The sequence below is a fragment of the Dendrobates tinctorius genome, unplaced genomic scaffold (genome assembly GCF_039654945.1).
Source record: "Dendrobates tinctorius isolate UK_male_01 unplaced genomic scaffold, ASM3965494v1 ptg000063l, whole genome shotgun sequence".
NCBI classification, from domain to species: Eukaryota; Metazoa; Chordata; class Amphibia; order Anura; family Dendrobatidae; genus Dendrobates; species Dendrobates tinctorius.
The window spans coordinates 4,686,014-4,710,194 of record NW_027361731.1 but is presented as its reverse complement, the minus strand read 5'-3'; the positions used below and the strand labels follow the sequence as shown (position 1 = coordinate 4,710,194).

At 43.3% G+C, this 24,181-nt stretch overlaps 1 protein-coding gene across 1 annotated transcript in view; it reads right to left on the bottom strand.

Moving 5' to 3' along the window:
* The window catches only part of LOC141094137 (uncharacterized), a 91,016-nt gene that overhangs the window by 21,925 nt on the left and 44,910 nt on the right, over nt 1-24,181 (bottom strand). The window contains 5 exon segments of the mRNA XM_073579874.1: nt 13,517-13,607; nt 13,806-13,903; nt 13,987-14,110; nt 14,194-14,373; nt 14,503-14,652. Coding sequence (XP_073435975.1) covers nt 13,517-13,607; nt 13,806-13,903; nt 13,987-14,110; nt 14,194-14,373; nt 14,503-14,652 — 643 coding nt within the window.

Below are 24,181 nucleotides of genomic sequence, written 5' to 3'. Positions count from 1 at the left end.
CAGGGAGCTTGGGGGATGGAGAAAACCAGATTACTTACCGGTAATACTCTTTTGTAGAGTCCACAACAGCACCCACTGAGAGAGGGGATCCGCCCCAGGAACAGGAAACCTACAGAGAGATAAATGGGGCGGTCCCCCTCGCTCCCTCAGTTTGTATTACCGAGAACAACGGAGGAACCGCCATACATGTTTTAGTCATTTTGTCTGGGCGATTCATATATCTTACCCCTATAGCCTTTACATTCGCTAAGTTTAATCATATATTAAATTCTAATTACAATCTCCGCCACCAAGGAGACCCATGTGAAAAAAGTTTTACGGGAGGGAAGTGAGCGGGTGCTGTCGTGGACTCTACAAAAGAGTATTACCGGTAAGTAATCCGTTTTTTTCCTCTTCGCCACGACAGCACCCACTGAGAGATTTCCAGAGATAATCACTTGGGAGGGCACACCGTGTTAAGGACCGATCTACCAAAGGTCAAATCCTCTGTAGAGGACAAATCTAGTCTATAGTGACTATAGAAGGTAGATGGAGAAGACCAGGTTGCAGCCTTACATATTTGTTCAATTGGGACGTTTGCTCTCTCGGCCCAGGAGGATGATATGGCTCTAGTAGAGTGCGCCTTAATCCCCAGCGGAGGGTCTTCTCCTTTTGCCAAATATGCCATTGTGATCGCATCTCTAATCCACCTGGATAATGTGCCTGTTGTAACTCCAGACCCCTTTCTGTTGCCCTGGAAGGAGACAAAAAGAGACCTACTCTGCCTCCAGGGACTGGTCCTATCAAGGTAGGCTAGTACCGCTCTCCTTACATCTAAGGTGTGATATTTCACCTCGTCCTGGTTTGACGGGTTCTCATAGAAGGAAGGTAGGCATATCTCCTGAGACCTATGAAATTTAGTTGCCCGCTTGGGAAGGTAGGACGGGTCTGTCTTCAAAATCAGTCTGTCTCGTGTTATTGACAGGAACGGAGGGTCTACTGATAGAGCATGAAGATCACTTACTCTTCTAGCTGATACTAAAGCTACTAGTGTAGCAGTTTTCAATGAGAGGCACTTCACTGATGCCGAGTTTATGGGCTCAAACGGGGCCTGAGTAAAGGCATCCAAAACCAGAGTAAGGTTCCATGCCGGAAGCCGAGGAATATGCACCGGTTCTGATCGTTGACAAGCTGAAACAAAACGGTTTACCCATCTATTTGCTGCCACGTTATAGTTAAATAGGGCTCCTAGGGCCGATATATGGACCTTTAAAGTATTAACCGAGAGGCCCAATTCTCGGCCTCTTTGAAGAAACTCTAAGATGGGCGTAATGGGTACTTCACCGGCTAGCTCTGCTGGGTGAAAGGCCAGGAATTTTCTCCACACCTTAGCGTATATTCTTGTAGTAGACTCTTTCCTACTTTGTAGCAGGGTATTAATCAGGTTTTCCGAAAAGCCCTTCTGCTTCAATAGCTCCCTTTCAAATTCCAGGCCGCTAGGTGTAGGGCTTTGGCCTGTGGATGGTAGCAGGGTCCCTGCGAGAGAAGATCCTGGTGCAGTGGCAGGATCCACGGGTCGGTTATTGACATGGCTCTGAGCCATGAAAACCACGGCCTTTTGGGCCAAAACGGGGCTATCAAGATGACCCTCGCCCTCTCTTGTCTTATTTTCCTGACTACTGTTGGAAGTAGAACCATTGGAGGGAAGGCATAGGCTAGCCGGAATGCCCAGGGTGCTTGGAGGGCATCTAGAATGTCTGGGTTGTCTGACCTGTAGAGCGAAGCGAACCTCTTTACGCGTCTGTTGGCTCTGGTAGCAAACAGGTCTATCTCCGGTCTGCCCCATTCTGTCGCTATCGTCTCGAAGACGTGCCTGCTGAGGACCCACTCGCCCTGATATAGGACCTGGCGACTGAGATAGTCTGCTTGAGAGTTGTCTACTCCTCTTATGTGGAGTGCCGACAAGGAGTGAAGATGTACCTCGGCTATCTCTAGGATCTCTTCCGCGATAGACATCAACGGTCCCGACCGCGTACCTCCCTGTCGGTTTATATAGGCCACTGCGGTGGTATTGTCTGTCTGGTTTCTCACGTGGGTTCCTCTTAACTGCGGGAGAAATTGAGATATCGCATAGTAAATTGCTTTTAGCTCCTTTACATTAGAGGAGGTTTCTATCTCATGTTTACACCACCGGCCTTGTATCATGTGCTCCTCCAGGTGGGCCCCCCAGCCCCAGGGGCTAGCATCCGTGGTGAGCACCTTGGAGGGAGTTACCCACCATTGCACTCCCTTAGACAAATTGGTAGGATTTAACCACCACTTTAGGGATTTAACAACTTCTGGCGATAGGGATATCCTCCCTTCCAACCGCCCCTGCAGTCTGTTTCCTGCAGAATAGCCCACTGTAGTGTTCTAGAGTGGAACTGGGCCCATTGCACCGCTGGGATGCACGATATCAGGGACCCCAGCAAGGACATACCCTGTCTCAATGATATTACGGGTCTTCCTGTAGTATTCTGTATCTTATTGATTATGGCCACTGCTTTAGCGTCTGGCAGAAAGCACTTCTGACTTACAGAATCTACTTGCAGGCCTAGGAACCTCTGACAGGTAACTGGTTCTAGTCTGGACTTCTCCCAGTTGATTAGCCATCCTAGCGTTTGTAGGGATGAGATAATCTTGGCCATTCTTGTTTTGCACTGAGAAACAGAATTCCCTACTACGAGCAGGTCGTCCAAGTAAGGGACCACTAGTGTGTCATTCAGCCTTACATACGACATCACTTCCAGGATCAATTTGGTAAATACCCGAGGAGCCATGGATAGCCCGAATGGCATTGCCACAAACTGGAAATGCTGAATCCGACCCTTGAACCAGACCGCTACCCGCAGGGACTTCTGGTGCTCTCGGTATATGGGTAGATGGTAATAGGCATCCTTTAGGTCCAAAACTGCCATGTAACACCTGGGAAACAAAAGTTTTATTGCAGAATTTATTGACTCCATCTTAAATGGCCTCAGACTTAAGAAGGTATTAAGCTTCTTTAAATTTATTATGGTCCTAAAAGAGCCATCTGGTTTTGGGACTAAAAATAGAGGAGAATAAAAGCCCATTCCTTCTTCGTCCCCTGGGACCTCTATTAGGACCTGTTTAGTTAGTAATACTGCAATCTCCATCTCCAGTGCTTCCTGCTGTATCTGGGACTTCATGGAAGTCAATAGGAAGAAGTTCGGTGGATGCCGAACAAATTCTAGTTATAGGCCCGATGAGACGATATTAATGGCCCATGGGTTTGATGTTACCTTCCCCCATTGGTGGCTGAATTCCAGTAGTCTGCCACTTACCGGTGTACTGGTATTAGCGGAACCTGTCTCCTCTGAAGGGACGCTTCCCGAATAGATTGCCCCTCTGTTTGGGGTCCTTATTTCCCCAGCGATCCTGGGGTTTAAAGTCTTTTTGCCAAACGGCGGCTTTCTGTAGGACCTCCTATTAAAGGGAATATACGGGTTAGGAAAACCTTTTTTTCTCTCTCCCGCCTTTGTTAAAATCTCGTCCAGTTCCGTGCCAAATAGGTGCTTACCCTAGCAGGGTATAGCACACAGTTTAGTTTTTGTCTGCGTGTCCCCTTTCCACCCCTTCAACCATAAGGCCCGCCGGCCTGCATTGGTTAGCCCTGCTGCTCTAGCCGATAAACGGAGAGAGTCCGCTGAGGAATCGGAGAGGAAGGCCGCTGCTCCTTTAATGAGGGGCATAGAGGACAGGAGTTTATTCCTGGCCACTCCGTTTTTAATATTGTCCTCTAGGTCATTCAGCCATACCAACATTGATCTTGCTGTGCACGTGGCTGCTATTGCGGGCTTAAAAGCTGTCACACATGCTTCCCAGGATCGTTTAAGGAGTGTATCGGTCTTACGATCTAATGAGTCAGCCAAAGTTCCTGAATCCTCTACCGGCAGGGAGGATCTACGAGAGGTAGAGGCCACCGCCGCATCCACTTTGGGGGCTCTCGACCAAGCTGTCAATTCCTCATCGTCAAACGGATATTTACGCTTTGACGTTAAGGAGAGGAAGGTTCTCTGCCCCTGTTTTTCCCACTCCCTTTTCACCAGCTCTTTTATAGCTGGGACCACTGGGAATGCTCAGACCTTTCTACGGGAAATGCCTGCAAACATTATGTCTTGTGGAGTCTTGGGGTCCTTACTCTCAGGTAGCCCCATGGTATTTCGGACAGACTTAACTAAGTTACTGACGCTGTCCGTAGGGAAACACGCCTGCTCCTCGTCCTCTGAGGAAGGGTATTCCTGGGATCTATCAGAGTCTAGCTCCCCGGATTCTGACGGCGACCTTGATGCCGGCGAAGCTCCTCCTCTTGGTGAACTTATCTGTCTCACGGAGGAGTGACCCCCCAGACTACTGGAGCTGCCCAAGGCCCGTAGCTCTTCCCCAATTATCGCTCGGATATCCTCTTTCTTCCGTGAAGATTCCTCCTGTAAGGCCTCCTCAATACACGCTTGGCATAATCTTTTAGGGTGGCCGTCTGGGAGGGGCTGAGAACATAAGGCACACTCTCTATTTTTCGCCTTCTCTGTTCTTTTGGCCTAAAAAGGGGGGTATGGACCAGAAAAAAGAAGGCCATCAGCTATTTATTCTGACTAAAAACACTCACCCGTAAGTCTCGTCAGCAAACTACCGGCTGCGGGGTCCGCGCCTCAAGCTGAGGCGAGGCGTGAGATGATTTCTTCTCCTTCCGTTTTTTCTACAGGGGCTCAACTTGCCTGGAAGGTCCGCTAGATTCCTTCCTGGAGCTGCCACTTCTTCTGGTGCTGCTGCTTCTCCTTGTAGCACCGCTTTGTCTGCTGCCATGTGGGGATTCCACTGGCTGACTTAGCGGGAGCGAAGCTGGGTCATCTATGGATGACATGACTGCGCACTGGCGCTGCCTCCGTGGCTTCCTTTTATAGCCTTACCACACTTTTTTTTTTTTTTTTTTCTTAATCCTCCATTTTTTTTTTTTAGCCCCTTCTGCGCATGCGCGGGCGTTCTCCCGCGAGAGCCGCCTCCTGCACTGATCCCGGAAGTCTTCCATACCCTTACTTCCGGGTTGCCTGCCTGGGAGCGCCGCTGGAAGCGCTGATGCAGCGGCCCCGACAGTGACACCACGCACTCAGCCCACACGTTAACCCCTGCAGGTATGACCTCCGGTAGCGCTGCCTGGCACAAACGCTCAGGCTCTTTTGCTTCTCTCGGGGGGAGGGGGGGCGCGCGGCCACCGTCCCTGATATGCCTAATGGCATTATGTAATGCGTTCGTCCCCTTCCTGGGGGGGGGGGGGTATACGCCCCTGTCCCCTCAGTGAGCCTTGGCACCTTCTTACCTCCGGCCTCACCTGCATTACCAGCTCTGGGGGGGGGGGGGGAAACATCACCTCTCCGCCCGACGACGCCTCCAGTCCTGGGGCCCCTGCTGCTCATATTATGCACGCAGGCGGCTACCAGACCAGGTATCCTCTTCTGCGGGTTCCTTCCTAGGAACTGGAAACCAAACTGAGGGAGCAAGGGGGACCGCCCCATTTATCTCTCTGTAGGTTTCCTGTTCCTGGGGCGGATCCCCTCTCTCAGTGGGTGCTGTCGTGGCGAAGAGGAAAATAAACCACTACACACCATAAGATGGAGAACTAAACTACTAGACAACAGGGGATGGAGAAGAAAAGTACTAAACTAGTACACATCAGGGGATGGAGAACTAAAGCAGTAGACACCAAGGTATCACTAGAAACCAAGTCTTGGAAACCTAGGTTTTTGTCCTGATGATGAGGTCCAAACACATTGACTTTTAAAACCTTCACAATAAATCTTTCCAAGTACATTCTGTTTGGATCCTTCATTAGCAGCACTTTGTATGACACGTCATTCCCATCTTTAACATCCAGTAATATAAGTTGTCAGTGGTCTTTGGATAGGATGTCATGTTGTTGGTTCACTAGTGCAGAAACATTAACACCTACCCCACATACACCTCGAACACCAAGCCTAATCCCCCTTCCACCACGGCCTCACTTTTTCCCAGTCATGTTGCTCAGATAGTGTGCTAGGAGCACACTATTAGCAACTAAAAATTAGATTTTTTTTTTACTCTGCACAACCTCTGCACACAGCTGAATTTCAGCAGCACAAAACGGGAAGGTGAAATATGGCGTGATGAATCACTTTACTCACAGACGAAAAAATTGTTTCAGTATGGATGAGGCCTGTATGACAAAGAAGACCTGCTCCAAAAAATTTCAAAGTGAGATGTCCCCTACTGTATCACATTAGTGATCAACAAAATTTTTTTTTTTTTGGGGGGGGGGGGGGGGCCTGTAAAACATTGACTAGATGTTCAAAACCATCTCAAACTGAGATCACCATATCTGTATCACGTTAGTAATATGAAAATTTTTTTTTAGTGTGGATGAGGCCTGTATAATCTAGAACAGGGGTGGACAATTAATTTTTCAAAGGGGCCACATAAGAAACTGGGACTGCTGCGGGGTGCCGAGCCAATTGGCTGATCATAATTCTCCTTAAAGCCAAAGCGCTGCGGAATATGTTAGCGCTATATAAAAATAAAGATTATTATGGTCACACGCAGCATTTTGTTTCTGAAGCCCAAACCAGCTCTCTAGGCAGTAAAACTACTGTGTTCAAAACGCTAGTTTTGCTGCATTTTATTGGGTGTGGATTACACGTGTGCTTTGTCTACACAGGACCAACTTTATTAAACAAGTTTTCCCCAAAATTCTTTAAAAATGCTGCAAAAATAGTTGAGTATTTTGCAGAAGTTTTGCACTCGCTCAGAACTTTCTATGGGCGAAACAGTGAAAAACACTGAAAAAAGTGACATGCTGCAGACTAAACGCTGCCGTTCTCAAATTTAGTCAGAAGAAAAAAAAAAAAAAAAAAAACAACAACAACAAGCGTTTGCATGAGATTTCGGAAACCCCATAACTTTTGCTCGTACTGTAAAACGCAGCTTTTAATTTCCATTAAAAAATCCCATTAAAAAAATCAGTGCTGAGCTATCAGTTTATAAGAAACAGTAAATTGTATGTTTTTAATTTGCGGCCAAGACCCACAGTAACTTGTATTAGCAGTTACCGTAATTAAATGGGTTTTCTAATTTCAGAAAATCCTTCTCTCATTAGCTGCAATTATAAATAAAGTTTTTTCCTCACCCTCCCGGGGCCAGCGCCGAGTGTCAGTTCCTGGTGAGAAAAAAAAAAAAGGCCAGCTCACCTGAAGGCATGTGTAGTGGATAGCCCGGACCACGTGCAGTCTTCACGCAGTAACCAAGGAAAAAGAAAAAAGGTCCAGCTTTGCAAATTCAAGTCCAATTTATTGTTAAAAACAAGTCCAAAACAGAGCAAAAAATGGTGTGTTCACATGAGTAACAAGTAGTAGATTACGCGTTTCGAACAATAGCTTGTTCTTTCTCAAAACTACTTCCCTTGGGTGTTACTGCAATATATACTCTTTACACCCAGTAAATTACAAACACATGGTGTGAAGGGAGAAAGAAAAAAAAAAAAAAAGGGGAGAGGGAAACATGTGTGAGATATAAAAAATAACATTACAAAGAAAAACACATTTTTTGTGAAAAGAGGGGGGAGACAAAAAAGAAAACAAAAAAGAATAAAAAAACAAACAATTTTTTAAAAAGTTTTTTTGTGCATATATATACTGTATATATTATATATATATATATATATATATATATATATATATATATATATATATATATACACACACACACACACAGTTATAATAACATCAATAATGAAACATAATTTCTCTTCTGGCATTCAATCCATTTGGAAAGCATGTATTTAGATAGAAAATCCAATATGCTTCGCGTGTTAGAAGACGTTTTTTCAGATCTCCACCTCTTATATGTGGTGTTATTCTCTCAATGCCCATGACACGAAAAAATTCAGTACTTCTTTGGTGTTCATTAATGAAGTGTCTGGATGCAGATGAGATGGAGCGATTAATACTGGAAGGAGATAAGATGTCAGTTATATGTTCAGATATGCGAGTCTTGAGCATGCGAGATGTGCAGCCCACATATCTCAAGTTGCATTTGGAGCAGGCAATCACATATACTACATTTTTACTATTGCAATTAATATATTGTTTTATTTTATGTTCATTACACTTAGTACCATCAAAAAAGGAATGAACATTATTAGAATGTGCACATGTTCTGCATCTAGAAGTGCTGCAGCGGTAAAAACCGCAGCAGTGTAGCCATGTCCGAGATCCAGTTTTAGAGCTAAAAAAGCTAGGAGACACTATGTCTGATAAGGTGTTGGCTTTTTTAGCAACCACTCTGCAGCCGTTAGATAAAATGCTAGACAAAACCTCATCTTCAAACAGAATAGGTAGATGTTTCAAGAAGAGTGCTTTAATGGTGTTAAACTGAGAACTATATTGGATAGAGCAAACCATCTTATCTGGATTTTTATCATTATTATATACCTTTGGCAATAACAAATCATGTCTTTTTTTCTTTTGTACAATTTTCTTTGCTCTATCAAGACACCAATTAGAGTAACCCCTCTTGCTCAGCTTGTTGCAGCATGACTCAATTTCTCCTTTCAGGGCATTGTCATCACTGCAATTTCTAGTGATTCTAGTGAGCTCCCCCACTGGTATAGATTTAATAGTGTGCTATTTTACTAGATGCATGTAAAATGGTGTTACCAGAAAGTGGCTTGCAGAATGTAGCAGTGCTGATGACAGCACCTGCAATACCTTTTAGTTTAAGATCCAGAAACAAAATTACATGTGGATCCGTCATAAATGTAAATTTGAGATTGAAATCATTAAAGTTGAAATATTCTATTAGTTCTGGTATGGCAGATACATCACCACTCCAAATAAGGAGTGTATCATCAATGAATCTGCCATACCAAAAAATACTAGACAAAAATGGATTGTCAGAATACAAAATTACCTCCTCCCAGTGCGACATAACAAGATTAGCCACCGATGGCGAATGTTTGCCGCCCATTGATACTCCTCTGCATTGTAGAAAAAACTCTCCATCAAAAAAGAAATAATTGTGAAGCATTAGGAAATAAATAACCTGCATGATATAATCACACAATTCATTAGTATAGTTACTATATTTATGCAGGTGAAATTGCAATGCTCTGATTGCAACATCTTGAGGAATAGAGGTGTAAATAGCAGTAACGTCACAGCTAATCCACTGAAAACCACTATTCCAAACTACATTAGAAAATTGATGCAATATGGCTTTTGAGTCCCTCAGGAACCCCGGCACTCGTGTAACCAGAGGCTGTAGCAAAGAATCTACCCACTGGCTGAGGTGTTCCGTGAGAGACCCAATGCCTGAAACAATTGGGCGCATAGGGGGTGGTGATATATTTTTATGAACCTTAGGAAGCCCATAGATTGTAGGAATAGTTGGAGAATCAATTTTTAAAAAATCTACCTGAGCCTTTGTCAGAACACCCAATGCTGCCCCCTCTTCAATTAGTTTGAAAATTTTTCTTTGAAAATCCTTTGTAGGATCATGAGGCAATTTTCTATATGTAGAACTGTCACTCAGTAGAACATTCATTTGGTCTCTATATTGCGCAGTGTCCATGATCACAATCAAGCCGCCCTTGTCTGCACTTTTGACTGTTATTTCAGTAGTTTTCTTAATTTCATCAATAGCTTTTCGTTGTTTGTAGCTCAAGTTGTTATTTTGTTGTTGAATTTTAATTGAAGCATCCAATTTCTGACAATAATCCATTTTTGTCTAGTATTTTTTGGTATGGCAGATTCATTGATGATACACTCCTTATTTGGAGTGGTGATGTATCTGCCATACCAGAACTAATAGAATATTTCAACTTTAATGATTTCAATCTCAAATTTACATTTATGACGGATCCACATGTAATTTCGTTTCTGGATCTTAAACTAAAAGGTATTGCAGGTGCTGTCATCAGCACTGCTACATTCTGCAAGCCACTTTCTGGTAACACCATTTTACATGCATCTAGTAGCCATCCCGGGCACACTATTAAATCTATACCAGTGGGGGAGCTCACTAGAATCACTAGAAATTGCAGTGATGACAATGCCCTGAAAGGAGAAATTGAGTCATGCTGCAACAAGCTGAGCAAGAGGGGTTACTCTAATTGGTGTCTTGATAGAGCAAAGAAAATTGTACAAAAGAAAAAAAAAGACATGATTTGTTATTACCAAAGGTATACAATAATGATAAAAATCCAGATAAGATGGTTTGCTCTATCCAATATAGTTCTCAGTTTAACACCATTAAAGCACTCTTCTTGAAACATCTACCTATTCTGTTTGAAGATGAGGTTTTGTCTAGCATTTTATCTAACGGCTGCAGAGTGGTTGCTAAAAAAGCCAACACCTTATCAGACATAGTGTCTCCTAGCTTTTTTAGCTCTAAAACTGGATCTCGGACATGGCTACACTGCTGCGGTTTTTACCGCTGCGGTACATCCAGATGCAGAACATGTGCACATTCTAATAATGTTCATTCCTTTTTTGATGGTACTAAGTGTAATGAACATAAAATAAAACAATATATTAATTGCAATAGTAAAAATGTAGTATATGTGATTGTTTGCTCCAAATGCAACTTGAGATATGTGGGCTGCACATCTCGCATGCTCAAGACTCGCATATCTGAACATATAACTGACATCTTATCTCCTTCCAGTATTAATCGCTCCATCTCATCTGCATCCAGACACTTCATTAATGAACACCAAAGAAGTACTGAATTTTTTCGTGTCATGGGCATTGAGAGAATAACACCACATATAAGAGGTGGAGATCTGAAAAAACGTCTTCTAACACGCGAAGCATATTGGATTTTCTATCTAAATACATGCTTTCCAAATGGATTGAATGCCAGAAGAGAAATTATGTTTCATTATTGATGTTATTATAATTGTATGTGTATGTATATATATATATATATATACACACACAAAAAAACTTTTTAAAAAAAATTGTTTGTTTTTTTATTCTTTTTTGTTTTCTTTTTTGTCTCCCCCCTCTTTTCACAAAAAATGTGTTTTTCTTTGTAATGTTATTTTTTATATCTCACACATGTTTCCCTCTCCCCTTTTTTTTTTTTTTTTCTTTCTCCCTTCACACCATGTGTTTGTAATTTACTGGGTGTAAAGAGTATATATTGCAGTAACACCCAAGGGAAGTAGTTTTGAGAAAGAACAAGCTATTGTTCGAAACGCGTAATCTACTACTTGTTACTCATGTGAACACACCATTTTTTGCTCTGTTTTGGACTTGTTTTTAACAATAAATTGGACTTGAATTTGCAAAGCTGGACCTTTTTTCTTTTTCCTTGTCAGTTCCTGGTGCCTGTCATTGTTTGCAGTGCTCAAGTCACGTCTACAACTCTGCAGCCAGTCGGTGAGCTCAATGGCTCTGGTGACTCATGGCGTCAGCTCACTTGAAGCTGCTGAGTTCAGGTATTGGATCCAGTAGTGTTGACATAACATTAGTTGTGCAGACAATAACAGGCACCGGAATCAGAGGCTGAACCTGGGATTGGTGAGTAAGAGACAATTCTGATATACCGTATTTTACGCATTATAAGACGCACTTTCCCCAAAAAAAATTTGGGGGGGGGTAAATGGGTGTGTGTGTCTTATAATGCAGATATACCTTACCGGTACTGTTGCTGCAGGCTGGGATGAGGGCGCGCCCAGTGGAGCTGTGTGTTCCCCCCCTCCTCTTCTCCAGATCCTGGGTACCATCTGCACATGAAGCGCTCACTTTACGCATGGTGGGAATAGCCGCATGCGTAAAGTGAGCGTTTCAATGCAATCCTATGGCGGCGGAATTGCTGCGATTCCACAGAATTAATGAACATGCTGCGGATTTTACTGCTATGCAATTCCGCAGCGGAAAAATACGCAGCATTAGCACAGCAAATGTGGAATCCCATAAGACTGCATGAGAATGCGTTTTGTTAGCGGTTTTTTAAGTGTTTCCGTGGCGACAAAAAAGCTTAAAAAACGCAACGTGGGCACACAGCCTTACTCATCTGCCCAACACCAATTACCAGAGAGTGTTTGATGCTCGTCAGAAGATAGGTGTAACAGATGTGCGTCTCAAGCTAGGCATAAAAGATGACCATAAGAAACTGGATTCCAAAGATGCACATAATCTAGAAGATCGCCTCCAAACAATTTCAAACTCAGATCTCGGCTGCTGTATCACGTTTGTAAAAAGAAAAAAAAAAAAAAAAAATTATGTGCAACAGCTCTGCACACAGAACAACTTCAATGCCACTAAATGAAAAGGTTGCAGACGGCTTTATATCACCGTCACAAAATGACAATGTGGAATACAGCGGGCAACACAAAAAATTGTGAGGATGGTACCCAGGGTCTGGAGGAGAGGAGACTCTCCTCCACTCCCTGGGTACCATATTCCTGTAAAGAAAAAAAATAGAATAAAAATAAAAAAAAAATAGGGATATACTTACCCTCTGTTGGCCCTGGAGCCCTCCCGGTCCTCAGCGGCGCTGCCAGCAACTTCCGTTCCCAGGGATGCATTGCGCGAATCAGCTCAGATGACGTAGCGGTCACACGACTGTGACGTCACAAAAGGTCCTTCGCGCAAAGTACGCCTGGGAACGGAACCCATCGGAAGAGCCACTAAGGACATTGGGGCCGTCAGAAGGTGAGAATAACTATATTATATATATATATATTTTTTTTTATTTTTTTTTTTTAACATTCTATCTTTAGAATGCATAGGCAGCCTCAATAGTAAAAAGTTGGTCACACTTGTCAAAGCACTATGTTTGACCAATCGGTTAATCACTTTTCCAAGCGATGCTTCAAAATCGCTTGAAAAAACACAAGCATTCCGCAAGCTAAAAACGCTTGCAAAACGCTTGTGTTTTGTGGGAAAACGCATGCGAATTCCGCATGCGTTTTACCTGAGGCGGGGAGTTGAAGAAATTCTGCGGACAATTCCACAGCATTTCTGCAATGTGGGCATATAGCCTTACAGTGTCAAAATGGCACTAAAACAAGATGGCCCCTATTGATATGCTGAAGGACATGTGATTTCAGCAGCCAATGACACAAGTCGTTGTGTCAGGACATTGTGGATGTTTCCTGCGCCATGATTGGTTCGCCACAATGTGCACACACAAAGTTAGGAGAAAAAAAAAAAATGACTGTTTACAAGCACGCCGCGCCTCTGAGCTCTGCAAAACCGCTCCCCTCATCAAACACGTGCCCCACACTCATGATACACCACCATTATGGTTACAAAAGAGCTGAAAATACTTTTGTGGCAACACACACATTTTCCTGCACTTTTTAATCAAATGTTTCTGATTTTTTAATATTTTAAAAATTTTTGCTCATGTTTCCGATCACAAATCCGAATGTTCCATATCTGTGCCGAATTTATGCCTGGCGATCGTTTTCTGAAAAAATGTGTTCATCATTACTACTCACCTGGGTAGCCATATGTAGGAATCTCCTCTTTACACCGCTCATCACCTCTCACATATGTCTCTGTAGTATTAATATGGGTCAGATCTTCACCCTGAAACAAATATTGTAATAGTCACAGACAGATGGAGAAGTCCCATCTATGATCAGCTCTAATCCTGCCATCTCCACCGTTCTCATTACACAAGTATAAAACATATAATACTGGTGGATAAAACAAGACTGAGTACAAGACCTTCACAGCCGTCTACACATCATAGGGGAGATCTCATGACACCTTCTCTCCATCTACCTGATGATCCTGAGGAGCACTGGGATCTTCTTGCTTACAGTCCTGTGGAAGAAGAGGACGGGGACATCTCTCTGGTGTTGTCCTCTTACTGGATAGATCTGGAGGAAACACATACAAGGACTGAATTCATTCTTTACATACAGATAATTCTAGACCGAGTGTATTTAGTCCTGTCTATTACCTGGTGATGTGAGGGCCTGGGGAACCTCCATCATGACGTCCATGTACAGATATTTGTGTCCTTCTAAATACTCCCACTCCTCCATGGAGAAATAGACGGAGACATCCTGACACCTTATAGGAACCTGACACATACAATGATACTGTCATCCCCCCAATCCCTTCATAGCGTTACTGTATAATGTCCCAGCATTCCCAGCAGTGTCACCTCTCCAGTCATCAGCTCAATCATCTTGTAGACGAGTTCTAGGATCCTCTGGTCATTGATGTCTTCATACATCAGGTGGTGAGGTGGAGGCCCCGTGATTGGGCTCAGCGGTCTTCCCCATCCCTCAGACACAGGGTCCTGACAGCGCTCACTAGGGGTCTTCTTCACCACTGTGTAATCCTGGTTATGGAGAGACACATTAATAAATCTCACTACAGACATTTCCAGAGTCCTCACCTCTCCAGTTCTGTCCATCTGTTATTCCCATAGATAAGAATGATGTAATGTGACGTCATCAGAATCTCTCACCTCTCCAGTAAGATGGAAGAGGATCTCTAGGGTGAGGTGTAATATCCTCTCCGCCATCTTGTCTCTGTCCATATCCATCCTTGATGGGTAAATCAGGAAAATTCTCTTATATAGAAGATCTTCACTGAGAGGATCCGATATTGTAGAGACCTGAATGAGAAGATGAGCCGATGTAACATCATAAAAATCCTGTGTAATAATACAATGACTGGAGATAATAAGGGAAACATATGAGGAGATTTATTATTTTATAGTATTTAGTGTAAAATAAAGACAGGCTGAATCAAGGGATTTGGAAACATCTGAACAAAAGGAGATGAACGTCATCAAAATGACCTAGGCAGGCTGACCTGAGCTTGGAAGTGTTTCACTACGACTCAATTCAGGACTATAGGTCACATCTGAAAGTCATAATAGGCAAAATGGACGTAATATGAGAACACTGTCAAGCAAAGAAGTTTAACTAAATCGCCTGGTATGTGGTGGTCAATGGTAAAGTCAGTTTGCCACCTTTATCTCTACCTCCCGAACCACTTTTTTCATACGTGTTGGGAACAACTCATGAGTCTAAGCATTTACTGCAAATTATTAGGAGACACAATCCATCTTTACAGGTGACACCTTTGGTAGACAGCTGAACTTGAAGGATTTATGCCAATTTTTAAAGTCCAGGGCCAAATATATCAAAAAAGGTCCGATGCTTCCTGTAGCAAATCAAGACCCACTTTTACAAGTTTACTGTTTGGGAGATGAACAGATGCGAGCTGATCGACGTTGTGAAGTTATACCTGAGACCCAAAAGGACATTGTTTTGAATTTGCAAAGATTTTTCCCCATCAACATAATCAGTTAAACCTTTGTAGATTAGCAATAGGAAGAATGCCAAGTGCGGAATATCAGGCTGTAATAAGAGCAGACAAGACACCGGTTGGTGACAACAAAAGGAGATTTACTTCTCCCAGTGTTAATGAAGGAGCTATTGTAATGGTTGGAAGGGACTTTCTAAGCCGAGATAGAATTATTCAGTGACGGAGAGAACATCTTCAACGTAGAAACACATAGATTATATGATGTTCTGCAATATCCGATAATATTGTGGAATGGCCAAGACAGCGATCACTATAATCTAACGCAGACTGATCCCAACATGACATATGTTCGGATATACGGCCGTCCAGATTTGCTTATTACAGTTACGTGTAATCCAACTTGGCCTGAGATAAGGGAAAAGCTTCTGAATGGTCAGTGCCCATCTGATTAATATGATTCAAAGGGAACCTGTCAGCAGGATTGTGCACAGTAACCTACAGACAGTGTCAGGTTGGCGCCGTTACACTGATTACATTGATACCTGGTGATGAAATCCATCTTGTGGTTGTTGTTTAATCTGTATTTGCAATTTTCAGGTAATGAGATTCTCGTGCTCTGGGGCGGGGCTGTGGTCGGCTTGTGAGCGGAGCTCTTTATGTGCGGTAATGAGATTCTCGTGCTCTGGAGCGGGGCTCTTTATGTGCTGCTCTACTTACATATTCATCTGTATGGCTTATGACAGGTCGACGATTCCTCAGGGACCTGCCCTCTATTTTACATACTGAATAAAATAAGTCTTGAAAAAAAAAAAAAATTCACATTTAGCAGGCAAGTGCCAGTGGTGGCGCCTGAACTGTAGCACGATCGCCAGGGCTGTGGAGTTGGAGCTCATTTTGGTGGAGTCGGTATAAAATGGACAGACTCCTAAAATATATAATAAATGTGCTGAATATTTTTTCATAGGAATTTGGTAAAGTTATGAAATGTCCTATAAATGACTGTTCTATTCCTGATCTAAGGCTACATTCACACACAGCGTTTCTGCTGCGTTTTTTGAGGATACGTTTTTCAGCTGCAAAAGCAGATCAGCATTTCAAAAAACCGCATCACCTGAAAGGTTTTTGAGCTCATAGATAATGTTTTCAATAGCAGAAGCAGATTAGAAATTTGTTCCATCCATCCATTTATCCATATCTGTCTCTCCATATCTTATCTGTACCAAAAAGAATGAAAGCCGGGTAGCACACAGACTAACACTCCTTTTTTTAGCACCATTCAGGTACACCTCATAGCTGCTCAAAAGGATGCCCAGGACAGGCATTGCTCGTCTTCAGTAACATCAACATCAACTGATAGTTGGAATAAATAGACTGCATTCACCATATCTTCTTAAGGTGCAGGCTTTATCTTCAAGTGTAGGGGTATGCAGTATGAGGTTCTGCAGCAGCTGAGGTGTGCAGTATGAGGTTCTGTGGAACACTATGAGGTTCTGCCCCCCCTAGGTTTGATCCTGGCTACTCCCATGGTTTGAATGTAGCCTGAGGATCTAAACTTTGTCTTAGCTGAGATAAGTCAGTGCTGCACTCCAGCACCAGTGAAGCTCCTCCTCTACAGACAAGGGTACAAAGTAAACACACTCAGAAAGAAGGAAGGCCTGCACTCATCTCAGAAGAATTGCTAGAGTGAACAGGATAACAAGATTAAGGTAATCACTTCTTAAAGCATATTAAAACTTTCAATAAACTGTGCATAAATCAATAGTCCAGTATACTGTATGTTCTCTTTGTATGCTTGTTTGCTTTTTCTTTGAGCTCATATACTTTTGGGAAGCTAGCTTCTATACAATATACATACAATATACAGGGAAAATACAGCAACAGGATTGATGAGGACTTATATGAGGACTTGTATAGGTATAGAAGCCTAAACATCAAGTTATTAGCTCTGTTCTCAGTTTCTTTGCTCCTGGAGTATGATACACAACATACTTGCTCCCTCCCTCCTCCCCTCTCCAAAGACTGTGAAGCATTTAGTGAGCTGTACCCTAAGAAAAGCCTGAGATTGGAAATTCAAAGTAAAGCTATCTAATAACATATTTTACAAACTTTATATTTGTCATCTGTACTACTGATTTATGCAAAGTTTGTTTTATTTCTATCTAAAATTATACAGTGGGGAAAGTATGTATTTGATACACTGTCGATTTCCACCTACAAAGAATGGAGAGGTCTGAAATTTTTAATCATAGGTACACTTCAACTGAGAGAAACAGAATCTACATGAAATGTCTGACCTCTGTAATTGCAAACAAAGGTTTCTGTTCCAAATATTAAGTTCTGTTTTTCTATTGTATCAAATATGTATTTCATGCAATAAAATGCATATTATTTAAATCATACAATGTGATTTTCTGGATTTTTTTTTAGTCTGTCTCTCACAGGTGAAGTGTACAATTGCAGACCTCGCCATTCTTTTTATTTTCCCCACTGTACATCGTTCCCGGTTCTTGCTGGAATTATACATTATTTTATAGGACACAATTATTTTGAGAGTGAATTTATATGATTACATAATGTCTAAGAAGCTCCCCATGAAGTCAGCTGTATTTGAGCATTTCACAGTGACTCAAGATGAAAAATATTTTGTGTGTCAATGTATGACAAGTGAAAAATGAGGATGAATGAACTCATGGAGATCAACATCCAACACTGCGGAGACACCATCACATGTTTCTCAACGAAGTGATTCTAGAGCAATGCCCCCATCCCTTATGGGAAATATGTAAAAACATGCAAAACACAAGCCGCGGAGACACCATCACATGTTTCTCAACGCAAGCAATGACTAGCCAGGTCTTTCCCCGTGTTTTGCATGTTTTTACATATGTCCCATAAGGGATGGGGGCATTGCTCTAGAATCACTGCGTTGAGAAACATGTGATGGTGTCTCCGCAGTGTTGGATGTTGATTTCCATGAGTTCATTCATCCTCGTTTTTCACAGTCTTCTACTAGGCATTGCTCCTACTGGAAAGTTTCCTACTCCACACTGATGAGGGGCAATACCCTGAAACAGCTGTGTGTGGATGAATACCATGTTTTGGCATAGGTAGTTTCCTTTATTGGAGACTGCCCTTCCCGTGGTTGTTCCTTCTCGGGGAAAGACCTGGCTAGTCATTGCTTGCGTTGAGAAACATGTGATGGTGTCTCCGCGGCTTGTGTTTTGAATGTATGACAAGAGACCCAGAGGAAAACAAATGCTGTAATGCCAAAATCAGTGCATACTCAGGCAGTGATAAAAATGCTCCTACAAGAGCTTCCAATCTAAAAAGACATTTCCAAGGCTTCCACCCAGAAGTTTTCAAAGCTGTGACTGAGAAAGATAACAGCAGCACCAAGAAACCCGCGCCCAGCACTTCCTGCCAGGCAAAGGAGGAGGAAAGAGCATCTCAAACATCATTAACAAGAAATTTTGTAAGTGACAAAGCTACTGTAACAATGACAGCAGATATGTTTAAAAGACAGCTCATACAACTTGTTGTGAAGGACGGTTATACCATTATCATTATTTGCACAACTAGCTTTTACAGCGCTCAATGGAGAAATGGCCCGCAAACTTGGCGTTTCTCTGGAAAGAGAAAGTTTTAGAAAATTATTGATTGAAGAAGCCCTTAAACAAAAGGAAGATCTTAAAAAGACTCTCAAAAGACGCTTCATGTGGGGTTCCAAGATGGCCGCTGATGGAGCTGGATGCACATGAGAGAGCTCCTGCTGTCCCTAAAGCAATCTAAGCCATCCAACCTTGGAGAGGCAAGGAAATCAGCTCCAATAAATAAGCTACACAAGAGACCCTTCTGAAGTCCCCTGCAAGCAATTTGGGGATAGTCGTCAGGCTGAAATACCCGTCAGACGGGGCCACAACTGGACCAGAGGAGGAGCGTGAGGCCTGATGAGGCCTGCACCCCCTATCAGCAGAGGAGCGCACTTGATAATTGGAGAGCTGCTGCTGAGAGGTGCATACCCGAGGGAGATCATCTGGAGGAGGGCAGCGAGGACCCCAGACTGCGAGACATTGGCGGTGAGCGGTTAGTCCCCCTCCCCAACCAGCTTAGTGGAGCCGGTCTCTCCTCCTGCTTTTCTGAGGAGAATCCACAGACGTGCGGTCAGTGAAGCAGAGCGCTGTGTGTGGCCCAGAAGGCGCACGGAGACAGAAGAGGGGACTCTGAGGCTGTGGATTGAGAGCAGCAGGGAGGCTAGGAGATTAACTAGTGCTTCCAGGACATAGCCTGTGCCGCATGTGGAGAGGCATAAAGGAGAGCTGAGAGTTGGGGCACCGGCAGTATAGCAATACTGACAGAGATAAGCGGACAGACCTGAAGCATAAGGAAAGGCTTGTTTCACACTTCAGTTTTTTTGTGTCAGTTAAGCGGATCCGTTGCTAACTGATGTGAACGGATGCCACCGGACCGTTTTTTGACGGATCCGACGACTGAAGAATTTTAAAGGAACGAGAGACAGAGACAGATAGAGAGAGAGAATTTTTTCCGTCCGCCAGAAACGATTTCAGGGTTAAATTTCCTCCCGACTTCCTTCCTCCGGGCATGCGCACTGTAAAATGCGGATCCTGCAGCAAAAAAAAAAAATTGCATGGTCCGTCCAGGCATGTCGGCGGACGCAAATAATTTGGCGGATCCGCAAAAAAACAGATCCACCGGATGGCCATACATCAAGATCAGCCGGTAATGCAACTCAATGGCAAAAAAACGGATCCGCCAAAAAAATGGCGGATCCGTTTTTTTGTAAAAACGGCGGATTTTGACTGATGGTCGAAAACGGAAGTGTGAAACAGGCCTTACCTCCCGCAGTACACTCCCCTGCCTCCAGACAGAAATCCAGTAGCAGCAGCCTTAACGGGAGGGTTGATGAGCATGGCACGCCTGAATGAACAGTGTTGTATGTAAGACAGTGAGTCAACAAACGCTGCTCTAACACAGCTACGGCACTTCAGATTTAAGGGGAACACATTATCAATTAAAATCCCCTCACTTGCAGTATGGCATAAGAGGAAACATAGTGCTCAGTGAGGGAGACGATGATTACCGTATATACTCTAATATAAGCCGAGATTTTCAACCCATTTTTGGGGGCTGAAAGTCCCCCCTCTCGGCTTATATTCGAGTCATATACGCCAGGGGGTCGGAGGGGGAGCGGGGTGTCAGGTCATTCTTACCCCTCCTGGCGCAGTCTCTGCAGCCCCCCTGCTTGTCCCAAGGTCTCCCTTCCTTACTTCAGTGGTCACATGGTACCGCTCATTAAACTCATGAATATGTGCATATGGGGGCTAGAGTTCCTGTAATATTTGACCCTAATGAAGACTACAGCCAGAGCTTGAAAATAGGAAACTTTTTTTTTTTTTTTTTTTTTTTTCTTCTTTTGGAGCTCATTAACTCATGAGCTGCATGAACACTGGGAAGAAACAGAGTCTGAACACCATCTAGTGTCAAAAAGGGTCTATGACACCCAGAAATTGTGGACAAACAGGGTAAAGGAACAACAAGGTTTACCCGTACAGGCCTCCAGACAATGCACTATCAGGGTGCAGTGGACCCATATAATTAGGATAGCAACACAGGTGCAAAAATACCAACAAAATAACCTGCTCACATCCTACCAATATATGGAGGGGGCGGTTATCTGGTATATAGATGCACAAGAAACTTGTGTTTGAAACCAAGTGGGCCCAGCTGCACCCTGAAAAAAAGTGCAAAGAAAACACATTTAAAAAAATGTGGAGTATTAGCTGATATTTTGGCCAAAATACGTGGAGATCTTTGACGCAGGTTACGGGCTCACGTATTTTGGCCAAAATATCAGCTAATACTCCACATTTTTTTAAATGTGTTTTCTTTGCACTTTTTTTTCAGGATTTTTTCCTCTTTCTGTGCTTTGCAGTATTAGGACAAACAGGGTACTAACATTTCACGAGACGCTGACCACTGCACCTACTGCGAAAAGATTTTCCAGCCTCAATTAAAGGAGCTATATCCCACTCCACACAAAGTATAATAAAAGAAATATGGTCAAAATAGGACGTACATCCAGGGCGTCTGGCAATAGTGAGACACCATCAAACAAAGAGATGGAGAAGTTCATCACAAAACAAAGGGGACTAAAGCTTGACGCATCCCGCCTTAATGACCGCAATGAAAGGAGAGAAGGAGAAGTAGAGTCCCCGGATTTAGAGGACAAAGATGGACCCATATCCAGAGGCTTTATTAAAAACTTATCTTCTACTCTGGCCCCTTTACCAAAAGATTTAGTCGACATTAAAAAAGACATCCAACATATTGATAATAGAGTAGCGGAACTAGAGGGAGCACAAGCTGCTCTAACCACGTACGCAAGTGAGTTATCTACAGGACTCCAACTTCATGAGGATCATATTAACAATCTACATACAGCACTAGAGGACATGAAAAATAGAAACAGGAGAAAATCTTAAAGTCCGGGGTATACCGGAGGTAAATGGTCAGGAAGACTTGACAGCGACTCTGACAGAATTATTCTCGCCCCTACTGGATCCAAGTGAAAGACCAATGTTGATTCTTGAAAGAGCACATAGAGCTTTAAAACCTAAGCCCAAGACAACAGATCCACCAAGAGATGTAATCTGCAGAATTTTAGACTTTCGTATGAAGGGGAAAATTCTTAAAAAAGCAAGATCAATGGAAACACTGAAATACGGAAATACATCTTTTCGTGTATTTCAAGATCTCACCACTTCAACCTTAACTAAAAGACGCATACTTAAGCCTTTAACGGATATACTTTAAAAAAAAAAAAACAGGCATTTTTTGTACCAATGGCTCTTCCCCCTTCGGTCTACTGATCACAGCGGAAGGCAGGAGACTCATAGAACAACAACAGACGTCGTGAAGGTCTGTGAAGAACTCAAGATCACACTTGATCTGATGCCGGACCTCAGATTACTACACACAGATATCCAGCTTCCGAAATTACCGACACGGGACCAATGGAAGAAGGCAGGTGGTCCGAGGAGCAAGAAAGCCAAGAAAAGGCAAGTGGGAGCTTAGCGTTCCGTTATTACTTGAACTATGCTCATTAAACTGGACAGACTGTGCTAATTTTTGTTTTACTAGCTCATAGGTGGTTTAATATGACAATAAGATGCTAGAATTTATTGGTCCCCCTGGGTTTATCTTAAAGAGACTGATAGTCAAAATGTTCATGATAGGGTATCAATCCCATGTTTGTTTGTTAATTTTATCTTCTCTTTCTTTCACCCATGTTTTTCACCTCCTCCCCACACCCTTGACTCTCTGGCGGAATGGCGAGAATCAATGTCTGAGGCCTAAGGTTCCTGTGAGTTGCCATGGATGATAAGATGCAAGCAATGACCATTGTATCATATAACGTGAGAGGACTGAATGCACCGATTAAGAGGTCTCAGGTATTAACACACATTAAGATACTTGGAGCGGACATAGTTTTGTTACAAGAAACACATTTCACACACGATAAGGCCCCAAATTTAGAAAGACACTACTACAACACCTGGTATTCATACTCATCCTCCAGAAAATCTAGAGGGGTCACTGTGGGGGAACAGGACCCGTTCCTCCCACGTCACCAATGTGACGTAACTACACAGGCACAGCTCTCCGGCGCCCCCTTTGTCTCTCAGGTCAGTAAGGGAACTGCACCTAGAGCAAATGGCCGCCGATGTCCTGATACCCGCTGGGTATTCTAAGATTCGTAATCAGAGTAAAAGCATCAGCCCAAGATTAATTTTATGGTTTAATTGCCTTAAGGGCGCACTAGATAATTACAGAAATATACAGTAAGCTATACAATGGAATTACAGTGGATTTACAGTCAGTAAAATATAACAATAAGGGTACAAGACTTAGAGATATTAAGCTGAGGTCAATTTACCAGATTGTAGGTTGCGTGTGGGTGCCGGGAGCTCTGCAGTCCACAGGTACAAGAATCTTAGTTGCCGGACAGACCCCAAAGCATGGGCCGCTGCTCCCCTTGGCAGATCTGTCCCCAGTTCCTTCTTAGATCATCATCGTCTGGTTCTTCTGTGAGAGCGAGACTCTCTGCGATGGGCTGCTAGTTCTTAAGCACGCTAGGTCCCTCCCCCTGTGTCAGAGGGTGGGCTAATAATCTCCACCCTGTAGCTCCCTGCAGAACTTATTCCCAATATCTAAGAAAGGGGGTAACTTTTAACAGCATGATCGGATCAAGACCTGAGAGGTACAAGTGAATGCAGTTTGCTTTGCCTGTCGTGTGGAGAGCAAACATGGCCCCCATGGGTCGCTGTGGAGGGCCAATCTATGTATCTCAGGCCCCAGAACCCTCACCGCCTCAGGAGTCGCACTGCCAGATGCGCGATTTCCTCAGGGTCACTCGGATATTTTCCATGAGTCCATAACTCGAAAGATGTGCTCATAATCCATGATCCTAGGAGGGAGTCAGGACGGCTGGGAGAGACAATGGATGTGTATTTCTGTGTGTAGCTGACAGGTATATTCTAATTCAGGCACCTTCCTGCCCCATGCTGACGTGGCTCCTACGCAAGCTTTGAAGTTCTGTTTTGGGTTTTCTCATTATCATACTAAAAGGCCTTGCTATTCAACATTGGAGCACTAAATCCTGCTTTGTTCAATGTCTGAGGCCTAAGGTTCCTGTGAGTTGCCATGGATAAGATGCAAGCAGCAACCATTGTATCATATAATGTGAGAGGACTGAATGCACCGATTAAGAGGTCTCCGGTATTAACACACATTAAGAAACTTGGAGCGGACATAGTTTTGTTACAAGAGACACATTTCACACACGATAAGAC